This window comes from Neophocaena asiaeorientalis, unplaced genomic scaffold (genome assembly GCF_003031525.2).
Source record: "Neophocaena asiaeorientalis asiaeorientalis breed wild unplaced genomic scaffold, Neophocaena_asiaeorientalis_V1.1 scaffold69, whole genome shotgun sequence".
NCBI classification, from domain to species: Eukaryota; Metazoa; Chordata; class Mammalia; order Artiodactyla; family Phocoenidae; genus Neophocaena; species Neophocaena asiaeorientalis.
This window is the reverse complement of record NW_020174373.1, coordinates 608,951-621,998: the sequence shown is the minus strand read 5'-3', so window position 1 is coordinate 621,998 and position 13,048 is coordinate 608,951. Positions and strand designations below refer to the sequence as shown.

The window sequence follows — 13,048 nt, the reverse complement described above, 5'->3', positions numbered from 1 at the left end:
CGAGCTCTCCCCCCCACCCATCTTTTGCTTCCCTGGGTCAGCCCTGGACCGGCAGCGGTATCAGCATCCCCTGAGAAATTCTGAGAAATGCGCATTCTCAGGTCTCCCGAACATCAGGAAACTGAGTCTGTCATACATACCCTGTGTTAACAAGCCCCCCTGCCCCGCACCATCCACCCTCAAGGTTGACAACCGTGGTTCTGATTGCTGACATTTGGGCTTTATGGGAGGGACCGGTGGCAGCCTGAGGGGCTAGAGAGGGTGGGAAGGAAGTTGCACCCAGACAGGAGCTGGGGGGAACTGCAGAGATGTTTAAAGAGAAGGCTCAGGACTCCCGAGCAGGTTGCCTCGCCTCCCAGCACCCAGTTCCGTAGACGCGCCCCCAGCCCCTGCCCCCACACTCGCCCACCCGGTCCTTCCAGCTCTGCCTTGGAGGCCGGAAAGCAGGGCAGAGGGCCGTCAGCCACAGGCAGTCCTCCCAGATCCCTGGGCAAAGGTTAGGTCCATTTTGAAACCCAGAGCAGGCATCCTGCCGTGGGCGCTGCCGGGTGTCTCTGGGGGAGGGGGAGGGTCTCCAGGAAGCCAGGAGGGTGGGCACCTGGTGAGCCGTGGGTGCCGTCAGCGGAAGGCGGTCTCTTCTCGGGGTGCCGCACGAAGGAGGTTTGCCCGCGGCGAAGGTGACCCTGCCTTCTCCCCAGGAGCCATTCAGAGAAATTGAGTCTTTCGTTGGTACGTCGGTTGCAACATTGTTGGAAAGTTACAGGGCGCTGTGGCGGACGTAGTTCAAGCCCAGGAGCCAGAAGAGGATGACAGCCAACTGCGTCACTTGCCACGTTTTTGTGACAAAGATCCTGTGAATTACCTTGAAAGATAAGTGAGAGAAGGAGAGAAAAGAAGTCTGCAGTACGTATACGTCCATGTATGTGTGCGTCCCAGCTGCAATGATAGATCCGTTTGTGTTTCTTTTTTAATTTTTTGGCCACGCGGCATGTGGGATCTTAGTTCCCCAGCCAGGGATGGAACCCACGCCCCCTGTATTGGAAGGGCGCAGTCTTAACCACTGGACTGCCAGGGAAGTCCTTATATATCTGTATTTTATCTGTACACATTAACCTAGCAAGATATAAAGGACCACAACTGCAAGAAAACAGGAAGCAACGCATTTACGTCACATGCTACTGGTAACCACTCAACCGCCATTTATTTTTCTGTTATTTGTTTTTAACAGAACTGGATTGGGACGCGTAAATCCAGGATATATGCGTTCCAATTTCAGCGAGGGGCTGTGTGGCCCATTGTGTGTGAGCGAGGAAGGAGGCGGGGTCAGCTGCTGGCTTCTGGAAAGAGGTCTTCACTCTCAAAAGAGGAAATGCCCTTAATTGGGCGTGCAGATATTAGTGAGTGGGGCTGTGATGGCTGGAGCTACAGAGCCATTTTCTGCCAGGAGTGAAACTGGTTAATGCCCGGTGAACCATGAGAGAACACCATTAAATCCTCAAATTATCCCCAATCCAGACGCCCTAAACCTCAGTAAGTCCCCTTACAAGATACTGTCTTTTATAGTGTTAGCTATTTTGAGATGGCCTTTCTGCTACTTCAGCATAAAAGCATCCTAATTTATACCACATGGCAGAAATCCTCAAGCAGTTTGGTCACTGGATTCCCGACACTCTGAAAGACTAGTGCGAAACCCAAATAACTTTTGCTTATGTAGGTTTTAAAGAAACATGCTTTCTGTATTAGAAATTAAAACTGAAAATGTTAGATATTTATCTATAAATGTTTTCTGTATTCAAATTTAAAACTGAATTTTTTACATATTTATTTATAAGTATCCATATTTTCTGTATTAGAAATCAAAATGGGCACGAACCCGTGTCCCCTGCATCGGCAGGCAGACTCCCAACCACTGCGCCACCAGGGAAGCCCCTAAAACTGAAAATTTTTGATATTTATTCATTTAATAAGTTTAAAGATAACAATGATAAACCCATTCCATTTTGTATAAATAAAATATTTTTACAGAAAAATAAATTTATTTTCCCAAAAACTGGGGGAGAGGGAAAGAGTAGCATTAATTTACACATTTGTACATCTCTTTCCTATCTCGCTTAATAGAAGATGACTGATTTCTCATATTTACTTCTACATTTGTTCTCTTGCAGTAATAGTTTAGGTTGAAATGGGTAAAGAAAATCTGGCCTCCCCCAGATGGGTAGTTAGAAAAGAGAGGAATATTTTAATAGGGTTTTCACACAATTGACATTCTTCTTTGATGCCACACCAAAACTTGAAAATTGGTAGTTTCTTTAAGGTTCCATGACTTCAGCATGGAATCTGGATACCAATCAATGAATTCTGTACTCTATAAAGTTAGAATCCACAGCTTTATCTTGAACTTCAGACGGATCCTTTATCCACTTAGGATCTTGCAATATCATGCATGGGTCATCTGGAGGTGTTCCAAATGTTGGCACATTTTATTTCATAATATATATTTTAAAACCTCACATTTGTTCATATCTCTATTAATCTCATCACATAAAGGTCTTTAGCTAGAATAACGAGAGGAAACACCTCCTCTGTAATGTGAAGTTTGTGGCCTAAATAAGAAATTCTGGACTTCACTGGTGGCGCAGTGGTTGAGATGCAGGGGACACGGGTTCGAGCCCCGGCCCGGGAAGATCCCCCATGCCACGGAGCAACTAAGCCCGTGCGTCACAACTACTGAGCCTGTGCTCTAGAGCCTGCGAGCCACAACTACTGAGTCTGCGTGCTGCAACTACTGAAGCCCGCGAGCCTAGAGCCCCGGCTCTGCAGCAAGAGAAGCCACTGCAGTGAGAAGCCTGCACACCTCGATGAAGAGCAGCCCCCGCTCGCCGCAACCAGAGAAAGCCCCGCATACCGCAATGAAGACCCAATGCAGCCAAAAATAAAATACATCTTTTTAAAAAAAGAAATTCTGCTATGGACTGAATGTGTGTGTCCCCTAAAATCTACATGTTGAAGCCCTGACCCCCAACGGGATGTGTTAGGAGATGGGCCCCTGGGTAGGTTTGAATGAAGTCATGGGGTTGGGGCCCCCATGATGGCATTAGCGTCCTTAGAGGAAGAAAAAGAGGCACCAGAGCTCTCTCTCCACCATGTGAGGACACAGTAAGAAGGCAGCCGTCTATAAATCTGGAAGAGAGCCTCACCGGGAACTAATCTGCCCACCCGGTGATCTCAGACTACCAGCCTCCAGAACCGCGAAAAACAAACATCCGTTGTTGAATCCCCGCAGTCTGTGGTGTTCTATTACGGGAGCCTGACCTGAGACAGATTCATTCATTCTTCCAAGTGTTGATTGAATAGTTATTGAGCACCTACTGCATGCCAGTCACTGCTCTAGTAGTTACAGACACACCCATGCTTTTACAGATGTACCTTATGGGGGTAGGGGGGAGGGGAAAAGCCCAGGCAGTAAACAATAAAAAGTTACGGTGCATAAGATGTGGGCAGTGGATACAAGATTAGAGAACAAAAGTTTGGGCAGAGGAGGTGGGTGAGGGGATGCGCAGGGTCGGGGAAAGGGCTGGGATTGCAATGGTCCCATCTCGCTAACTAACTCCCCTTTGGTCTACGGCCAAAGGTGAGCGTGTCAGCTTTTGCCCCCAGCCCTCCACCCCAGGGGCAAAATGTTCCATGTTTGTCAGGTCCAAGTGCTGTTTTTATTTTCAGTTGAGGGGAGTTGAGAACGTCGTCTGTGCTTCCACAGACCATTTATCCATCCCCAGCTATTCATAGAGGAGCAGTTGTGTTGGACGCATGCCAGTGTGAGAAGGGGTGTCCACAATGCAGAGGGAGATAGCTGCAAGGCACAGATGTGCACTGCATTTATATTTGGAACTGCGGGGGACATGCCTCCATTAGGAAGATGGGACTGGGGCAGAGGCCAACCCACATCACCAAAGCCCTTTAGTGTCAGGAACCAGAATAGTACGTGGTGGGAAACCAGACGAGCTAATTCTAATCCCTTATGGGTCTGACCTGCAAATAAGGGTTCACAGGATGGGGCTGGCCCATGAACGCCTTGACCCTCTTTCTTTCTTTCCCAGGAAATCTCACGAGCCTTTCACCAACAGGCTCAGACAGAAGTTGTGTTAGAAGACGTTGGATTTCTAAAGAAAGCAGAATAGGCAGCGAATAACCCCACCAAGACTTACATTTATGTTAAAAACACCATAGCAGATGGTGACCTTTTCCATGGGACATCCAATGAGAGTCTCTGATTCCCTAGTGTGCATGGGCTATAGCAATTTGCAAGGTATTGATGATTACCCATTTTTTTTTAACCGTGATTTTTAAAAGTGTTAAACTAATTTTAAAGCCATTTCACAAATTTACAACGGCTCGACAAGTAATTGAGCACTCTGGGGGAGACTTCTTTTGTAAATCTCCTGAATTCTAGAGTTACTACTTTGACCCTGGAGGGTGCATGGTGGGGACTACAATACACTGTACCTGCCCCGTCAACCCTGGAACTAGTTATACCTTTACTAACAATTTACTGTCAACGACACCCACGTGTATGTGTACATGTGTAAAATAGGTAACGTATCTTAAAAGTTTGGTTTTTTTTCATGTCTTCCTACTAAAATAGAACATATGTATATGTCGTTGATGCTACTATTACTCAAACTGGCACTCGGTGTTTCTAATCAGAACATCAGTTATTTTGCTCACTTTCTAGATTGCTATCTTTGATAGATTTAACATTGACTTGATGATCTAATAAATCATTCTCTGTCTGCCAAACTGAAAATGTTTATTTCTTTCAATTGATTTATTTTTTAAAATGTTATATAATTAAGGTTTTTGTGTCATTTCTTCTGTTTTTAATATTCTTTTTCATACTTCTTTCCATGATGGCTTATCACAGGATATTGAATATAGTTCCCTGTGCTCTGCAGTAAGACCTTGCTGTTTATCCATTCTCTATATATAATAGTTTGCATCTGCTAATCCCCAACTCCCAATCCTTCCCTCCCCCATCCCCCCCCCCTTGGCAACCCCAAGTCTGTTCTCTATGTCTGTGAGTCTCTTTCTGTTTCATAGTTAAGTTCATTCGTGTCATAGAAAATGTTTATTTGTAAAAATAAAATGGAACTCGGTTTAACTGAATTAATTAATATAAAATGACTACGGGCTTTCGCAGTGTCAGAAGACTCTAATTTTATAACATTCTTGGGGATATATGAAGTGGAGGACCGCCTCTGTTTTGGGAAATTTTCATTAGTAAATTTAGTGAAAACTAATATCCAATACTTCCTCTTTTGTTTACTGAATTTTGAAACTGTTGTGCAGGTTGTTTTAAAAGATTTTTAAGACTATAGACCTAAGAATAATATATTGGAAAAAAATGAAATTTCTGCAGCTCTAAGGCTTAACTCCCCTTAAGTAAAACATATTTCTATTTTTACAGAATATATATACACATCTTCTCCCTTTACAGAAAAGTCATTAGAATGACAAGACAACACATGGAATTCTGCATCTCATGAATTCTTTTCTCCTCGGGTCCAAGGTCTCGTCTGCATGGAAAAGTTATCACATGGAATAAAATCCATGCACCATACAGTATCCCTTCTGCACAGACCAAAGCCCTGAACACTTTCAGGGGGCCGCCCGGGGAAAATTTGAAATGTAATTCATGGGCCGGAAGACAGCAGCCTCTGATGGGCTCAAAAAGCAATTATCACCTAGACCCAAATCCTCGCAAAGCTGCAGAATCTCTCGCTTTACCCGTCTGCAGGGTAACTACCCACCCTGTGTTTTGAACCAAGAGACCAAGAGATGGGAAAGGGGCCATTTCTGCGTGAGCTCTGAGTAAATGCACTGTTGGCGTGTCGGGGTCACCTACACAACAGGCAGAGAACAGATCTCCGGACAACAACCGGACCTGGATTCATGGATGGTCCCTCCACAGAATTCCTAACCACAGGAGTTTGGAGGACCCCAAGAGGCAACAAAAACCATCCCCTGGGAATAAAACAGGCAAAGTGCTGAAAAAGTCATTTGAAGAGATAATAATACTTTGAAAGTACTGAGACAGGCTGGGACCCGGGACCCTTTGCTGCAGGGCTTGTGCCCGGACAGAGATCTCTTGGAGCAGCAACACACAGAGAAAATGTACGGGACTAAAAATAACCGCGTGCATGCGCAGTTGGGGCAAATGATGAAAAATAAGATACAAAGAGACCAAAAAGCCCACCTGCCACTTCTGAAGAGCGTGGAGCGAAAGCAGGGTCCCGGGCATGCCCCCTGCACTCAACACCACCTAAGGGGTGGGCAGCCCACCTAAGCCTCCCCTCCAGCCCCACCCCTGGACCCACCCGTACCCTCAGCCCACTTAAGGAACGAGCTTGCCCCCGCCAGAGAGCGAGCAAACAAGGGAACTTGTTATTTGTTCTCACTCCCCCCCACCCCCGCCCCGCGCTGCAGCAGGGGCCCCGATAAAGCCTGGCGTGAATTTCTTGTCTGGCCTCTGATCAATTTCTATTGCTTAAGGAGGCCAAGAACCCTAACTGGTAATAACAGTACCACCTGCTTTGGGGGCCAAGGTGAAAGCTGCCAGGGCTGGAGATGTGATGTACGCCAAGGGTGTGTCCCCAAAATGTGAAGATTCAATAAATACATCGTTAACATAGAAGGCGGCTCTCCAAAGAAAAGTTTGCCCCATCAGAATGGTGGGTTTCAGGAACCACAAGGGCTTTCGTCTGCCTGGTTTCACGTCATCGTAAGAAACAGGATCAGAAGACAGTTTTCTGCTCTTTCTACCAAAGCAGGCAGCTTTCCAGAGCTCATGTCCCCTCGTGAGTTTACGAGTGAAAAGAGGAGTCATTTTCTCAGAAACGGTGGCTGAACCGTCGGTTTTTTAAGGCTGGTGATTAGCTTCTGATGACTTGCTTTACTATGGGTCTCACTATCTGAGTGGGCTTAATCGGAAAAAAAAAAAAAATTCAAGCCCCCTGTGAAAATGGATTAACGTGTCCTGAAAAGGTTGATGGGTTCAGAGCAAGAATTCGAGGAGAGAATTACACGGTTGGTTGCTGCTATTAGAATTTGCGTTCTGAAGAGCTGTTGAAAACCAGCAGAACTCATGTGTACCTGCCCGAGGCTCGCGGTTTTACAGATGGGGATCCGAAGTCTGTCCCCTGCATCACGAGACATTTCAACGTGACACTTGTCAATGAATGAAAAGAAAGATCGGTGAGATTTAAGAATGACTATCTCAGGTTAACACAGCCCGAAAAGTAACAGAGGGTTTGGATGAATGTGTCCACCTTTGGGGGAGCATAGATCTCCTTTCGTAAGAAACCAGAGGGTGCAAAGAAAGAGTGAATTCAATAAACAAACAAAACGTTAGAAAACATGTGCTGAAGGTAGAAATGATTCTACTACGGATGATGGCTCCTTGCATTTGAAATGCGTGAGATGTTGGAGACCTTCTCGAACGCAAATCACAAGGAGTTTCGAAGAAACTGATTGATGAGCTCAGATAAAGGAGTCGTCCAAATGTCTGCAAGAAAAAGCCACCAAATCTACACTAAATTATCTGAAAAAGATAAAAGAACAGATGCACACGCAGATCCTATTAAACGGTCTCAGAAATGAACAAGCTTCACCGCCGTCAGGAGTAAACATCATTTGAAAGTCAGATTCTGTGACGTCAGTAGAAACATATGGTCACTGAGTGAGCTGCACTCCCCCAGATACATATATGTGTGTAGAAAATGAACTATCACAGAATATTAAGTTTATAGTGAATGTGCCATGGAAAGAAAGAAGAAAATCTTGCCAAGGCCACTGAAATGAACATCTGTGCATGTGGAGTGCTGGATGCCTACGGAATCCAAGCAAAAAACGCTTCCGGAAGAAAATGTCAGAGAGAGCTTTTTTCCCCCCAGCTTCATTGAGATAATAATTGACACGTAGCATTGCGGAAGTTTAAGGTGTACATTGTGATATATACAATATATATACAATAAGGTGTACATGCGATAGGATTTCCATCCTAGCCTTGGCTAACACCTCCATCCTGTCACATAATTACCATTTCTTTTTGCGGTTAGAATAAAGTCTACTCTCTTAAAAACTTTCACGTATAGAATACAGTATTGTTAACTAGAGTCACCATGCTGTGCATTCGATCCCCAGAACTTAAAGCCTTAAAGAGAGGCTTCCCGAGAGAGCATTATTCACATACTTTAATTTAAACGACATTGAACACTAACCATATTTTCCTCTTGTCATCGGGGTGACGTTTATCCCGCTGTTCTCCAACTATATGTTTCTTTATGTGTTCATAATCCATCTTCTTCCACAGGGTACTGAGGACACCATTTCTTCCTTTGGAAGGTGACAGATGCCCCTCTGGTTCTCAAACGACTGCTGGGTCCATCGGAGCTGGTGTTGGGGGGGCGACCGTCTCAGCCATAAGCCTCCAAGGCCATGCGCCCAAAGGATGCACAGTGGAGTAGAAAGGGCTTTCCTGGATGCACGCAGAGCTACGTAGCTTCATGACTTTTTGACCCTTTCACCGCTGTCTCATGGTCATACGTGCAAAATATAGAAAAGAGAACACAACCAACAAGGCCGATTTTTTTTTCTCTTACATGTATTTTAAATGATGAAAAGTTGCCCATGACAGTTACAGAAAATGGATGGAGTTACCTTTCAAAATGCTTAAGTTCCATTTATGTACATCTGTGTGTAAATCTGTGTGTGTACATACACACACTTTTGAACAAGAGTTAAATTAAACTCCCCGCTAAAACTCATATATGGGACATGTTTAGCGGGCATCCTCACTTATGGGGAAGCTTAACAAGATTTGGGAAGAGTCCTAGGACATTCCTATTAAAATAGGAAATACAGGCTGTCTTCAAATGGCTCAAATCTTTGTAAATCCAGGACGGGAAGGCATGCAATTCTGAGATGTCTGATCAGGATCTTTAGTTTTAAGTTCTTTTCCATTTTGGGGAAGCTCTTTCAAACGCTTTCTGCTTTCAACTTCTCTTTGGAGACCCAGCTCTCAATCCTTAAGGGTGAGCTCAAGGCATGCATATTTGGAATGTTAATGTGTCCTCTTTACGAGATCCAGATTCTAGCGGACTGGCTTCCTCTTTGGTTCTAATATTTAAACTCTAAAATTCTATCAGCATTAATCTCAGTTGAATCAAACTATAGTGATCTGCCCAAATCATCCTTTTTCCTCTCCCCTAAAGCATTACTAAAATAGAACCGAACAGTTAGTATACGTTTTAGATATTTGAGGATAGAAGATCATCTAGTCCAGTAAAAAGAAAAGTATAAACCAAGGAAGGCACTGCCGTCGCCTTAAGAACTGGTACCCACGGAGGATCAAAGATCAAAAATAATACGAAAAGCCACAACATCTGCAAATCTCTATTTCTACCCCACGTTCTCCCAAAAAATGTAGGAACTGGGCTATTTCACAGGAAAAAAGCACCCCATGATCACTTCCCCGAGACGGTTTCCGCATCAGCGATTTTGCACTTAAATTTCCCAAACCCAGCCTCATCCTCTGCAGGTGACAGTACTCTTGGGAGCTGAAATAACGTTCAAATTCCGCCGTCAGTGTCGGGAATCACTCGTTCCCGATTCACGGACGGTGGTGAACAGGTCTGGATTCCTGACATAACTAAGGAACTTACAGCATCAGTCAAACTTCTCACCCCAGCTTGTTGGAAACCCAAACAGCAGTCTGTCTGCATCTTTTAGAAGCCGATGGCATTCCCGCCCTACCCCGGTGCCATTCTCCTGCCCCTGTGCTTTGTGACCGCGTCGATGGCCTGAGGTCACACCAGGAGGTAGTTTCAGAGCTCATTCCAGAGTTGGAATCTCCGTCCGGATTCACGATGGAACCAACAGATCAAGCAGTCATTTTACAACCCAAGGTCCAGCTGTCTCCCTTAGGATGATCGATGTGTCTGAGGAATTAGGAATTCTTGGTTAGGTAGCACGTCTATTGCAAACAGGAGAGAAAACCCTTCAGGGCAGCCGCTTAAGCCGAGAAGGAAAGGAACTTTGCAAGGGAGTGATGAAGGTGGTTCTTGTCCGGGTGGAGCTTTTCTCAAAGCAAAGGGTGGATTTTGAAGGCCTCAGACGTTTTCTGGTTCTGTAAGGAAAGATTGGATGCAAGATGTCATAGCCAGGAAAAAAAGAGAAAAAAACTCTACGGATTGATCTCAAAGCCCTGCTATCTTTTTTGCTGCTTTCTATTTGTTCAGGATTTCGAACATTTTAGGTGAATCGCGTAACTCTAGCTTTTGGGTGACAACTCATAGTTGTAGAAACCCCTTTGGGGGATGCGGTCGAGTTAATCTTCATAACCTCTAAACGGGGAGTTGCTATTACGTCCATTTGACGAAATAAAGGCAAAGTATGATGCTCACACGGTCCCCTTGAGCGCATGGACCTCTGTCGCCATGTTAGAGGCCCCCATCCCCATCACTGTCCCTACAAGAGGCACAAGCTCCAGGACTGGGCTGCATACAGACGCACGGGTCGTGCATTGCTCCTAACCCCTGCAGAGCTGGCCAGTGTACGTGCCCGCCATCCTTCGGGAGAGAGTGGGCATTCCCTGGCCCTACTCAGGGATGCTAGCCAGCCAAGCAGCATCAACACCGGACCACAGAGGGAATGTCAAGCTGCCATATTTCTTAGACGGTTTACGGGTTTTGCACCCAGCAAGGATCAGTCCTGCGCACTGTGGGAGGGGTGCCCGAATGATGTCACAGCACGTCTTAACTCTCTGAGCTCGCTAACTTTCACAGAACCGCAGCCAAATTCGGTCCCTTAGTGGACCTGGTGAAGTTATCATTAAAGGATAATTGAGGAAGTAGACAGAATTTTTTTTTTTTTTGGAGCGTAGCTGCTTTATAATATGTTGTATTAGTCTCTACGGTACAGCAAAGTAAATCAGCTAGACGTGTATTTTACCTAGTCCCGAAAAAGGCAGGAGAGAGCTTCAAGACAGGACACTGCTTTAACCAAAAAGGGCTTCCGCCTCAGATAAACGGGAAGGGCATGAACCAAAAAGAGCAAAAGCTGCCCCTGCTTCAGAAATTCAAATGGGGGGAGGTGAGTGGCCACCAAGTTGTAGCAGGCGCCAAAAAACTCAGGATGTGTCGTAATACTTGAATGGTGTTTTTTTAAAAAAAAAAATCATAATGGATGCCCAGAAAAGCCCACCGTGAGCATAGCATCAAAACGCGAAATCAACGTGGGCTCCAGCCTTGCATCTGTATGCGATGCCTCATTTGCCTCTCGCCGCGGTAAAACTTTACTGACATAAACAGGCAGCAAGCCGGCAGGCTGTAGTTTGCCATTTTGTTATTTTTTTAAAAAAAATAAGGCACTAAAATAGTATTTATCTCGGTGACTTCGCTCGTTGGGGCTCCCTCCACCCCCTTACGTTTGAGCCTGAGATGACGCCTCACTTTGCTTGCCCATTTTCAGCCCTGAGCTCCCGGGGTCACAGGTGCTTACAGAGTGTGGCCGAAGATGCAAGCGAAATTAATGCACAGTGTCTCTGTAATGCTAAGGCATGTTGCCCAGAAAGTAACGTTGTTCTTCCTAATCTGTTTCCCCCCACCCGTCCCGCAAACTTTCAGGGTCCGGGGTTATGTACACCAAGGCTCGCCCCGGCCAGGGGGTTGCTCAGTACCACCCACCCACCAGCAGAGGGAGGCCAAGGGTAGGTTTTGGGATTTTGAAGTCGCCCAAATCCTTAAAAAAATACTCCCGGAATAGGCTTTTGTTTCACAGCTTCCTTCCTGGAGGTGGAGGCCCCCTGGCAAAACACAGACAGATTCAGACATGGTTGGTCTCAGGACCAAACCTTGGGAGACCCCGAGTTAACATCTGAGCTGTTGTTTCTGCGATAAAGCATTCCCCTCTCCACCCACCCCCCGGCCATCTTCCCTTTAGCGATGTCTTTAGGGCTTTCATGATTCAGCAGACAGGATCTCTGCTCCCGAGGACGGCTACCCACCCGTCCTTGGGCGTGTAAGTCTTCAAACCCGGAAGCCTGGACCCAAAGGTGAAGCAGAAAGTCCCAGCACGCCCCCAGCCCTGGCCCCAACCCATTTCCCTGGGGTCTGTGCACCTTTCGACAGAAAGGTTTGCAATTTAGTCCTTCTGTGGTTTTCTTTTGGGAGAAGGGTCCAAACACTGCAGACTCCACCCACATATCTTTGCCGACTCCCTTGTGATTGAAAGTTCACTGAAAACAAAAGCAAGTTACTTATGTAAGGTCTGTGGCAGTGAAACCAAATCTTACAGATGAGAAAACCTTTTCAAAAGCATCTCTCAAGTCCCCCGTGCGTCCGTAATAAAGGCCCAGCTTTAAAATCCCTTCATTATGCAAGGGGGTCTACCTTGGACAGTATCAGAAATAACATTACCAGCGAAGGACCCCAGAAAGTATTTTTTAATTCAAAATACGTTATCATTTATTGAGTGTGGCACTGCAACACAGCTCACGCAGATGCATCGCGGGTGGCTGCTTTCAACTCTATTTGCAATATTTTTAAGCACATTGCCTTGTTAAACAAACGCAGACAGGAAACCTTTTACTCACGAAATCAAAGTATGTATTTTGCATGAACTTTTTTGATAGCTTGTATTCAAGAGGATTTATTCAGCCTTTCATTACATAAGTTAAATAAATTAACTAACATATATTTGTCAAATAATTTTATAACATAATATAGCCAATGTTCCGTAATACCTGTAAATGGAGTATAACTCTTAAAACTTGTGAAACACTACGTTGTACACCTGTAACATATAACACTGTACAGCAAATATACTTCAATTAAAAAAAATGTGTAACAAGAAGAGATCTTAAAAGCCATCATTTAGGGCTTCCCTGGTGGCGCAGTGGTTGAGAGTCCGCCTGCCGACGCAGGGGACGCGGGTTCGTGCCCCGGTCCGGGAAGATCCCACGTGCCGCGGAGCGGCTGGGCCCGTGAGCCAT

The 13,048-nt window shown here is 45.5% G+C and overlaps 1 protein-coding gene across 2 annotated transcripts in view; it reads right to left on the bottom strand.

The window, feature by feature from the left end:
• Positions 1-7,987: 7,987 nt before the first annotated feature.
• The window catches only part of XG (Xg glycoprotein (Xg blood group)), a 27,440-nt gene continuing 22,379 nt past the window's right edge, over positions 7,988-13,048 (bottom strand). For both annotated transcript variants that reach the window (XM_024756299.1, XM_024756298.1), the window contains exon 8: positions 7,988-10,183. In XM_024756299.1, the coding sequence (XP_024612067.1) occupies positions 10,167-10,183 (17 nt within the window). In that variant the 3' untranslated portion in view covers positions 7,988-10,166. The remainder of the gene's footprint in view (positions 10,184-13,048) is intronic.